The 12,478-nt window shown below is 38.3% G+C and overlaps 1 protein-coding gene across 1 annotated transcript in view; it reads right to left on the reverse strand.

Annotated features, from left to right (window-relative positions):
- Positions 1-12,462, reverse strand: part of RASA1 (RAS p21 protein activator 1) — a 115,400-nt gene extending 102,938 nt beyond the window's left edge. Inside the window, 3 exon segments of the mRNA XM_013004895.2 lie at positions 2,355-2,396; positions 7,122-7,141; positions 11,563-12,462. Of these exon segments, the coding sequence (XP_012860349.1) occupies positions 2,355-2,396; positions 7,122-7,141; positions 11,563-12,125 (625 nt within the window). The 5' untranslated portion in view covers positions 12,126-12,462.
- Between the last annotated feature and the right edge of the window lie 16 nt (positions 12,463-12,478).

The following is a 12,478-nucleotide window of genomic DNA, read 5'->3' on the forward strand; positions in this document are numbered from 1 at the left end:
CCCCATGGACCTACCCCGATGCAACCTGGGTGCTGGAGCACCCATGTGGAGATAGATCCCTGCCAGCACTGATATGCTTACATGTTCACTGATTCGGCTTCCCTCCTGCAGTCAGCATCATTACGTGTTTTGTGAGATTGAGGAAGACCTTGTGGATCAGTGTTGGACATATGGGCCAATACTGGATGTGGACTTGGGCAGCACTGGGTTGGGATATTTTCTTGATGTGCACTTACCCTTTATATAAAACTCTCTCTTATGCATATGAGTTTCTGTGGATTTGTTTCTCTAAAGTACCTAGATTAATACAGTCGGCATCAACTCAACGGCAGTGAATTTGAGCTTAGTTTTTAGGGGTTTTTTAAAATCATTTTATTGGGGGCTTGTACAACTCTTATCACAATCCATACATACATCCATTGTGTCAAGCACTTTTTTACATTTGTTTCCCTCATCATTCTCAAAACATTTGCTTTCTACTTGAGCCCTTGGTATCAGCTCATTTTTCCTCTCCCTCCCCGCTTCCTCCTTCCCCATGAACCCTTGATAATTTATAAATTATTTTGTCCTATCTTATACTGTCTGACATCTCCCTTCACCCACTTCTCTGCTGTCTGTCCCCCAGGGAGGAGGTTATATGTAGATCCTTGTAATCTGTTCCCCCTTTCTCCCTCCCCTTTCCTCCACCCTCCTGGAGACGGTAATTCTTCACGGGTGTAGAAAGTTCCATCTTTCTCTGCAAAACTGCTGGTAATTTCAAACTGCTGACACTGGGCTTAGCACCCTAAAGTGTGACCACTAAACCACAAGGACTCCCAGTCAACATTTACCTCAATCCATGATGAGCAAGCTCTAGGAGAGTGCACAGTAAAGATAGGTTAATGGAAACTAAACGATTAAAATGAGAATGTTGAAAACATTGTGAAAAATGTAACCAATGTCACTAAACAGTTGTTAAATGGAATCCTAATCTGCTTTGTAAACTTTCACCAAAAACCAATTTTTAAAGGAATATCTATATTAATTAAAATAGACCTCAGAGCCACGACAATTATTAGAGGCAAAAGACTATACAATAGAATTATAATCAATCTACCAGTTATACATAGTAATCATAAATATGTGTGCATCAAATATAAACCAAACCAAACTCAATGCCACTGAGGCAATCAGACTCCTGTTGAGTTAATGAAAACTTCTACATCTCTTTCAGAAACTATAGGAATACTAAAGAGCTAATCAGCAAAGATAGAACAGTTCTAAACAACATATCAGCCAACAGGATCTAATTGACATATACTTATTTAGAACATTCCACCAAACAACAAAATACACATTTTTTTTCAAATATCCAACATCCAATGAGACTAAACATAACCTGGGCACAAGACAAATGTAAACATAATTTAAAAAGATGAAATCATACATCTTACATTTTCTAACTACAAATCACTAACAGAAAGGTAACTATTAAGAAGTCTCCAACACTTGGAAATTAAAACAACACATTTCTATAAAGTCCACAAATTAAAGACTCTCAAAGAAACTTAAAAAAAAAGTAAATAGAACATGAAAAAACGGAACTATTACATATCAAAAAAGGTAAGACAAAGCTAAAGAGTGATTAAAGAAAACTGTACAGATTTGAATAGTTACATAAGAAAAAAGGTTTCAAACCAGTATTCAATTCCTACCTCAAGAAACTAGGAATAAAGAACAAAATTAACACATTGCAAGCAGAAGGAAGAAATGATAAACTATGGGCAGAAGTCCATGAAATTGAAAACAAGGAAACAGAAGCAATTAATGAAAGAAAAACTTGGCTCCTGGATAAAAGGTAATAAAACTAATAAACTTTTTGCCAGATTGACAAAGAAAGATGAGAGCAGATATAAATCACCAATAACAGGAATAAAATGGTCTATTACGCCATAACTAAATGTTTCAAATTTAGGTTTCTACATGTACACTGTAGTCTTTAGTCTTGCTAAATTCGTAATTAGTAATCAAACCATAATTAGTAATCAATTTATAATTAGATTTAGGAATAAAGAAGATAATATGAAAATGAGTTCAAGCTTATGTGAGTTTAACATATAAGAAATGTATCAATTCCTTAAATACTACATTACTACTGAACCTTGGACATGCTGTCAGGATAAACCAATCCCTGGCAAAGGGCACCATGCTTGGTAAAGAAAACCATCAAAGAGACGGACTGACATAGTGATGCCACAGTGGACTCACACTTAAGGATCGTGAGGACTGTGCAAGGCCCAATAACGTTTCATTCTGCTCAACAGAGCTGCTGCACTGGAAGAGAAAGAACGGCACCTAATGACAACAATCAAAACTCAACCAAGATAAAATAGAAAATATGAATATTCCCCTAACAACTTATCTATTGAGCTCATAATTATAAAGCGAATTCTGATTCCATTAGGGAAGTCTACCAAGTATTTAGATTATCAATAGCTCAATGCATAAGGTGGAAAGAATAACTTTCCACCTACCAGTTTGAAGTCAGTATTATCTAGATACCAAAATCATAGAAAAATTCACAAGAAAACTAGAGACTGTCATGAACTTAAACAAAAATAACAATATACAAATAAACTCAACATAATACAGGCAACTAAGGTTTAAAGATAATTACATAATTACCGAATGGAATTTATTCCAAATATTGCAAGGCTGGCTCATCAATGGAAAATTATTATAATCCTCCAGCAATGGATTAAAAACAAAAGAAAAAACCTCATGTGGTCATATGAACTGATACACACAAACATAAAATTCAGCATTCATTAATAAAACCTCATTGTGAAACAGAAAGAAGTACACCACTTCACCTTGATATTTTTTAATGTATAAATCTAACAAAAGATGCATAGAATCTATATATTGAAAATTACAAAAATGCTGATCAAAGATCTAAGTAAATGAAAAGATGTTAGCAATACAGTAAAACTGCCAAATCTCTCCAAACTGATCTCTAGGTGTAATACAAATCCTATAAAACTCTCAAGCAAGTCTGTGTAAAATTGAACAAGCTTATTCTAATACCTCTATGTAAAGGCATACGCTCAACAACAGCTAAACTATCTTGAAAAGGAATAAAGTGGGAGGAATCACTCTTACACAATCTTATATTGTCACACAAAAATATCTAAGTGTTTTGTTATATCCTCTATCTAAGTCTACATACTTCTAAAGGCATTGTTCCCATCTCTCTAACCCTTAAGAACTCAATTTACACTATATCCAACAGCTGATTTGGTATTCTCACTCAATAAAAACTCACTGCCACAGAATCAATTCTGACTCATGGCAACCCTTTAGGGGCTTTGACATTCTATGGGGGACTCACAATCAAGTTCCTTTGAAATGTTTTGAGTTTGGGGAACATAAAGAAATCTGACATGGCAAGACGAAGGCTGTAAGGTAGACTGGGTAAAGTTTCCCAATGAAATTCTCTTAAGATAGCCCTTGCTACCCTTGACGAATGAGTGTGTACACTGTAATGAAGGAAAAAAGTTTTCAATTTAAAAAAACTATTTCATAATAGACTTCAAGATCATCCTGTAATACAGTCACACCATGGACTACTACTCAGCAATGAAAAAGAACATGCTATTGGTGTAGGTCAACAATTTGGCTGGAACTCGGAAGAAATTATAGTGAGGAACAAATGCCAATCAATCACAAAAGGTTTTATGTTGCATCAATCCATTTATATAACCTTCTTAAAAGACAAAATGGACAATAAATTAGTGATTGTCAGGGTTTATTAAGGAAGGGTAAGAGGAGAGAGATGAGTTTGGTTATTAAAGATAGTACAAAGGTAATAAAATTGTTCTGTTTCTTTACCATGGTAATGGTTACACAAGTCTGCTCAAGTGAAAAAACTGCACAGAACTAAATAAACACAAAGACTCAGTCACCGAGCCCCTGGCTTTTCCCCCAATACTGTGAATCTTTAGTGGAACGGAAAGCCTCTCCCTCTCTTTATTTCTGTGTGTGTCACACACACACACACACACACACACACACAGCCTCAAAAAGTTTGTGGGGGGAAAACCTATTATTTTTTACTTCCATTTTTCATGAATTTTAAGTACCCTGGTATGAAAAAGTAAAGAAAGGTGGTGTCTGTAAACTGGTGGAATCTGTGTAAGATAGGGAGATGGTTTCAATGCCAATTCTCTGATGTGCCATTCTGTACTATTCTGCTTTTGCTGCCCCTGGGATTGTTCCAGCACCCCCCCAGGGGGCAGTATCAACCACTTTTGGAAACACTGTACTACATGTATGCAAGACGTAACCACTGAGGGATAACAATAAAGGATACATGGGATAGCTCTGTAGTGTATCATCTTTTACAACTTTCTGTGAGTCTATAAAAACCTCTAAAGAGACAAAAATTACTGACTCATCTCAAAATTCTATTTTGAAAGTTTTAACTAAAAAATTAAGACTGATCAATATTTAGACAGATCTAGAGAAGGAATATGATTCTGCTGTTAAAAATCTGTCTTACATATGAACCCAGGCTAGTAAATTATACCTACAAAGAAGCCTTAAGAGTTCAGAGATCTTTAAGCCTTTCCTTTAGCTTGAGACAGAGATATGAGAGAAAGGAAAAGTAACATTGAACATTACAGCAATGAGTACAGAATGAATAAAAATGCTGGTAATGTATCACCCCTAGGATTTTTTTGAAGGGCATAATAGTTCTGTGTAGAACTGCTTCTGCACCCAATAATAATCAGACATACAATTTACATATTATGAGGTGAATGCAACTCTCAACAACAACAATTGGTTTTTGTTTTGCTTTTTTCACATCTTTCAGTTCTGGTGGCATGGTGTTCAAAGAGCTTGGCTGCTAACCTAACAGGCACATCCAAGGAGCCTCCTAAGAAAAATCTATTATCATTTAATTCCATTTTTCCATAAAAATGTTTAATGTGTATGTGTTACGTGTACTACAAGGATGTGTGTTACATGTACTGGGAGGGTAAGTCGATGGAAAAGCATAATATTTGCATCAGAATTATGGTTGTCAGTTTTCTCAATAAAAAAATAACTGCAAAATTGTGAGAATTACATGAGGTACTGTATGGAAAGTATCTGGCATATAGTAAATAACTGATATACTCAGAGACTCTGCTTTCCCTTCCTCCACCTAAAAATAATTATAAGTATTGATGCTGTTGCTAGTTGCCACTGGAGCACTTCCAACAAATTACAACTCCAAGTACACAGAGTAAAACTGCTCTATAGGGTTCTCAAAGACTGTGAACCTTCAAAAATAGATCACCAATACTTTTTTCCAAGACATCTCTGGACAGGTTCAAACCACCAATCTTTTAGTTAGTAGTGGAGAACTTAACTATTTATGCCACTGAGTTAGTTCATTGTGCTAGCCTGGCCGATAATCACATGTGGGGCTAATTGAAAGGCAGAGGGATAAATGGGTGGTGAGCCTCGCCTTTCTAGTTCTTGGGTCTCTTGCTTTGTGATGGTCGCACCAGGGTGCAGCTGCCTTAGCAGTTCCCTGCTTCAGCTTGCAAGATTGACTTCCTACAAGACATCCCCAAGGAGAAGCCACATGGACCTATCCCAATGCAGCCCTGGGTTCTGGAGCAGCTGTGTGGAGACCCCTGCTAGTGCTGAGATGCTTATTCGTTCACTGACTCAGCTTTCCTCCTGCAGTCGGCATCATTGCCTCTGTTTTGTGAGGTGGAGGACTTTGTGGACTATTGATGTGGGTAAATGGGTTAATGTTGGGTTGGGATGTTTTCGTGATGCACATTTTCTTTACATATAACTCTCTCTTATACATGAGTTGCTGGGGATTTGTTTCTCCAAAGTATCTAGACTAACACAGCCACCAAAAAAATTTAAATGAAATCCTTGGCAAGGTCAATTTTCTCTGTTCATAATGTTGTTTATTAACATCACTGTGAGTCAGAAACAACTTGATGGCACTAACAACAACTTCATAAACATACCTAGAAAACAACTAGGTTGTGTCCCAGTTCTACCACCTACCTATGTATATAACCTTAGCAAGCCACTATGTTAGCTTATATATTTGAGCATTGACAAGTTCCTCAAATCTCTTCAATTCTATATATCTATGCATATCATTCTCATGGTTATCATATCTAATACCAATGCATCAAAATTCTAACAATAACTTCAGCAAAAATGAATCAGGAAAGCATGTCAATATCATGCTTTCATTGAATTCATTTGTATCAATCCTTCTACAACTATCCCCTAAATTTCTAAACAATATGTCTATAAGTTCATTTTATGCATCTTGTTCCTCTAACTCATTCAACTGTATAGATCATGGCAAATTATGGGCAATGTTGCAAAGGATAGGAATGCAGAACATTAAATTGTGTTCATGTGGAAACTGAACATTGATCAGGAAGCAGTCATTCAAAGAGTAATGGGACACACTACGTGGTTTAAACTCACTCAGGTTATCAAGGTTGTATCCCTCCATACTTATTCAATCTGTTTGCTGAGCAAAATAATCCAAGAAGCTGAACTATAATAACATGAAATCTGGGTTGGAGATAACCGTGTCAGTGTATATTACCTGAATATAAAGAAAACAAAAATCCTCACAACTGAACATCATGATAAATGGAGAAAACACTCAGGCTGTGAAAGATTTAATTTTACTTAAATCTATAATCAAAACCCATGGAAGTAACATATAGCATTGGGCAGATCTGCTGCAAAGCATTAAAAAAAGCCCCCCAAAAATGTCACTTTGAGAACTAAAGTGCACCTGTCACAAAACATTTTAAGTCCCTTCTGATATATGTAAAAGCTGGGCAATGTAAGGAAGACCACAGAGTGATGCCTTTGAATTACAGTGCTGCAAATACTGACTATACCATGGCCTGCCAGAACAAATGTCTCTTGAAAGAACTGAAATGCTCCTTCGAAGTGAGAAGAGTTAGACTTTGTCTCGTGTACTTTAGACACATTATGGAGAAACCAGTACCTAGAAAAGGACCATCATGCTTGGTAGATGGGCAGCGGGAAAAAAAAGGAAGACCCTCAACAAGATGGACTGACACCGTGGCTGCAACAGTGGGCTCTAACAAGGTAACTGTGAAGATGGTGCAGACCTGGAAAATGTTCGTTCTGGTCACAGATTTTTGTTCATAGGCTAACTATGAGCCCAAACTGATTTGACAGCATCAAGCAACAGTTCTCTATTAGTAATACTTCATCTTCCAAGCAGATTGTATATTCCTTGAGAAGAAGAGGTATTTTCTTATATTTCTTGTCTCCAGGATCATCATCATCTTTTTTCAGGTAACCAAGGAATCACTAGAATGTCTAAAATTTTACCTCAAATCCTGTTGAGATGCGATCACACATAAAGAAAAGTATCAGTAATAAATTTTATCTAATAATTATTTTTGTATAGTCCCAAACTGAGGTATATTGTAAATTATTTCAAGATGAAACAACTGTTTTATAAATATCTGACTACTGAATAGTGAGACAGCCTACATCCATATTCCAGTATATTTGGTTCAAATTAAGATTTAAAAATAAAAATAATATCCAAATCTGAAGCAATGGAGTTGATTCTGACTCATTGTAACCTCATATGTTACAGAGGAGAACCATTTCACTGACTTTTCTTGGCTGTAATCTTTACAGAAGAAGGCCAATCATTTTTTCTGTTATACCACTGAGTGGATTTGAACTACCAACCTTTAGGCTAATAAATGGAGCACAAAACCATTGTCACAACCCAGGGACCATAGAAATAAGAAATGACGGTCAAAAGCAACATATGCTGTGGAAATATTTTAATTGTGTACTCTACTATTCTTTAAATACAGTAATAACATCAGCATCCTGGTCATCAAGTACTCTGTCTATAAGTCATCTTTGCAATTCTTACCCCCCTTTTTATTAAGAAATAATGACTCATCAGTTATATCACAATCGGTGACAAAATTAATGAACTCTGTAGGTTCTAACATTGATCATCTGCAATTATTTTATTGAATTAAGAAAATTTATATTATAAATTATTTTTAAGGAAAGGGTGTTATTTTCATTTCTTATTTCCTTTTTTTTAAAGTTCAGGCTTGAGAATTCTACATACTAGATCCAAGATAAAACCTATACCAGATGCCAGGCGAACAATATCAAAGAAAAAGTAACTGAGGAATTCAGAGTGCCATTAAAAAGAGCACCTACTACTCAGTTCTCTCTTATCAGTGTCAAGCGGGAACATCCACCAAGAACAGCCAAATACTGGATTATTCAGGAGATGCTGAAAATATAGAATCCTTAAATGTCAGAATCTCCCTATTTCAAAAGAGTGTCAACTAATTACTAAATGGTGCAAACATAGTTAAGAGTAAGCAATACATATCCTGCATCCAGTCCAAGGTCTCTTTTAAGTATTTGAATACTGAAGGTGGATTTAGGGGAAAATATATCCCTTAACACCACCATTCCCCATTCCAAGGAAAGAAAGAAATGAGAACCATAAAAAGCTACTCTAAAATTATTGTCGAGCAATGACAATGTCCTTAATATAATGTTTTGCTAATGAAAATGAAATTTGCTAGCAATTTTGATCCAGAATCCTACTGTAACAGAAAAAAATATAGCAAACATTTTCCTTAAAAAAAAAATTCCTCAAAACATGGAATTTTTCAAGTAAATTTAATAATTAAAGCATTTCAAGTAAACATAATAGCTAAAATTGTATTTTTCTAGCCTTTAATAAAATGCTCAGTAATAAACAGACCACTCACCATGCGCCACAGGAAAAAAATTTAAAAATACTAAGAGTGTTAATACAGTTGGCCTATCTCTCTTGTTTCGAACAGCACAAAACATGAGGGATACAAACTGATCTCCAAGCCCAGAGAACCCTAGACAAGTAAACCACTTATGGACTCAAACATATGACCTACACATCTTCAATCTAAAGGGACCACTTGCTCTCAAAAGTTCCAAACCCAGTCCCAAAAGCACAGCCATTGAGTCCGTTCTGACTCATAGTGACCGGTAGGACAGGATAGAACTGCCCCCATGGGTTCTTAAAGCTACAAATCATTACAGGCTCAGAAAGCAAAATCTTTTTCCCACAGAACAGCTGGTTGGGTGGAACATTAACCTTTCAGTAATCAGCCCAACGTGTAACCACTATACCAGGAGGGTCCTTGACCACTGGCATTAATAATTATTCATTTAAAGCAAGGCCATCTTATCAATACTTTTAGAAAATATTTGACAGCTAAATCATTAAAACTTTTCAAAAACATTTAAAGTAGGAAATTAAAGAAAACATTTAAATTCTACTTCTAAAATTGCCGAAAAATATTCAAGAAGTTAAAACAAAGCGTATTAATATAATTAATCACGGAAGACATGTATTTAGAGGAAGAAAAACATTCTCTAATATAGCTATTAATCAGGGAGTCCTGTTATAAAAAGAACTAGTACTCAATAAAAGATAAAACTGTATTCTGGTGTTTTGGAGTATTATGTGTTGAGCACTTGCTATGTGCCAGGCACTGTGCTGAATACTTTAAGGATTATCATTAAATATTCAAAACAATCATAAGAAGGAAAATAACCAGCCCCCTTTTACAATGGGAAAACTGACCTTTCCAAGATCACATGCCAGAGTTAGGTTTCCAACCCAAATCTTGACTAACTTAAGAATTTACATGCTTATGTTATTCACTATATACGAGGCGTCCTCAAACTACAGCCTGCGGGACATTTATCAGGCCCACCGGGTGTTTTTGCCCCGTTTGTTTTGTTACTTCAAAATAAGATATGTGCAGTGTGCATAGGAGTTTGTTCATAGTTTTTTTTTTAACTATAGTCCGGCCCTCCAAAGGGTCTGAGGGACAGTGAACTGGCCCCCTGTTTAAAAAGTTTGAGGACCCCTGCTACATACCATACTTCCTCCAGGAACTGTGATAGTTAAGATTTAAAGAGTGAAATTTATAATTCTAGGAGACAAATTTTTAAAATATACTAGAAATTATGGACAGCTCTAACAACATGAAAAATTTTCATATACATAGTCATGAATATTATTTTATGCTGAAATACTTATGAAAACCTCAAACATGGATTTCTCACACTTTTTCTTAAGCACAATCATTCATGCTTAGCAATACAAAATATTTAGAACCATAATATTCTAATTATGCCTATTGCAATTCAGTTGCGAACAGACCTAAGACTAGATTCTTTGGGTATGAAATCTCACACTTTATTCCAACCACAAGTGCTGCATGTATTGGGTACTTAATAAATACTTAACTGACTCTTTCAAATAACTTGGTAAAACCTAAGCAGTGCTATAAAACGAGAATTTTTAAGAAAGGCATATCACCCCCAGAAATATCTGCAATACACCGATATGATTTAAGTTGGAATCAAGTATCAAAATATACTCTCCATTGAATAAAGAAAACCCACAAAACCCTTATACCATGACTAGTATAAGGTTAACCTTTTCCACTTTAAATATCAAGCGACATAGCCTTAAGACAAAATTCAATTGGTATTACAAAATCTTTTCCTAATTAGTTTTTTTTAAGTTCTTTCTAAGTCCTCTAAAGAAGCTTAACCAAAAAGACTTTTAACTGTATGAACTGAATCATTTTTCCTATACTTATCAAGTTGTTGAAAGTGTCAGTTAAACTGATGTCAAAAATATATACAAAAACAAGTGTTATCGACTATTACCATTTCCAGTCTCAACATTGTGGACTCACCCAGATCTATGTTTTAAATAAGTACCTAAGTTCACATATGGAAAGAAAAGGGGAAGAAGGCGCTATCGTTTAAAAAGTTATTTGCAGATTGCAGCAGACTGTCAAAAATTATTTTTCCAACAGATTACGATATTGGTCACCAACAAAAAAGATGGAAAAGCACTATTAATTCTGTTTTGCTTTATTATTGTACTTAGAGTCTCAACTCCAACGGCATTTCACTAAGCGAGGTTTCACTAACAAAAAATTACACCTGGGAATTTATTCCATGAAACAAGTTACACTCGTTATTGAAATACAGACCCTAAATCACACCTGTAATTCACAGACCTGCTTTCCTAATTCTGACTAACAGGCTTTTGCGGTGAATTAAAACGGGGGTGGGGTGGGGTGGTGGGGAGGTCAAAAAAGCCATTTGACCAATACAGTTTCAAATGATGTTAATCCAATGATCAAATTGCTTGTAATTCAAAGCTTCTGGAAATGCACACTCAGGTTAACATAGTCAGGGACTGCCTGGGTAGCTTTGAAAACAGTGGAATGGATCCCTGGACACCACCTCAATGGAGCAGGTTGTCACTCAATACCTATTTTCCTAAACTTTACATCTGCCCAGGGGATGCATAAAGACGCTAAGGGAGCAGTTCGCCTGTAAGGAAGATGGGTGATGGAATTAAATCCGCGCGCATGGGGCCTTGAAACTTCAAAACTTTCCGGGACCAACCACCAATGAAAGAATAGGGCCAGTCTCCTCCACCTTCCACCCTTCCCGCCCCACCTCGTCTTTCCCAGAGCAGTTCCGACTTACTGGTTCGTAGGTGGTGCAGTCAACGGAATCGCCACTTCTTCTTCTTCATATTCTGGTCCATCCAGAGAATCACCTTCGTCCACGGTGCCCAGGCCCGCGCCCAACGGGAGCAGCTGAGGAGGGGGCGGCAAAGGGGGGAATCCGCCCCCTTGCCCCAGGGTCTCGGCGGGCAACGAAGTGGTCCCCTTGGGAAGAGCCACGTCCCCACCAGGGCCGGGGGCGACACCAACCACGCCAGCAGGCGCACCTCCGCCTGTCAGTCCTGCTCCCCCCGGAGCCCCCGCCGCCGAGCCGGCGCCCAGGAACCCCGGCCCGAAGGAGGCTCCGCCACCCAGAGTCCCGACCACTCCAGCTTCCGCCATCGCAGGATAGGGGGCGGCTGCAACAGGAAGGGCCGCAGGTATCTTCATTCGGCACACGGCCGGGTAGGGACTCGGGCCGGCCACCGCGCCGCCGCCGGCCCCGGCGCCCACCGGGCCGCCCTCCTCACCGCCGGCCTCGGCCGCCATCATCTTGAAGCCCGCACTTTCCGCCCTGCTCTGCCCACCCGGGAGCCCCGGGGGCCAACAGGCCCCGGCTCCGAGTCGCCCCCCCTAGGCGCGTCCCCCCTGGCGCTCCCCAAGCGGAGGAAACAACAAAAGGCGAGAGCCCGCCGCCGCGCCCCCTCCGCGGGCCACAGCCCAGCGCCGGAGCGACCCGGGGTACGGGAAGCCCAGTGGGCAAAAACCCCAAGGCCGGCACGAACGCCGCCCAAGCCTTTCCACACCCACTCAAGCCCACAGACACACACAAGCACGCACAGACGCTGCAAACTTCCCGGCTGGACTCGAGGACGGGAAGCAGAGGAAGCGGCTCGGGCGGCTGC

Source organism: Echinops telfairi, unplaced genomic scaffold (assembly GCF_000313985.2).
Source record: "Echinops telfairi isolate 266 unplaced genomic scaffold, ASM31398v2 ScPeMD7_7469;HRSCAF=8507_1, whole genome shotgun sequence".
Lineage (NCBI taxonomy): Eukaryota > Metazoa > Chordata > Mammalia > Afrosoricida > Tenrecidae > Echinops > Echinops telfairi.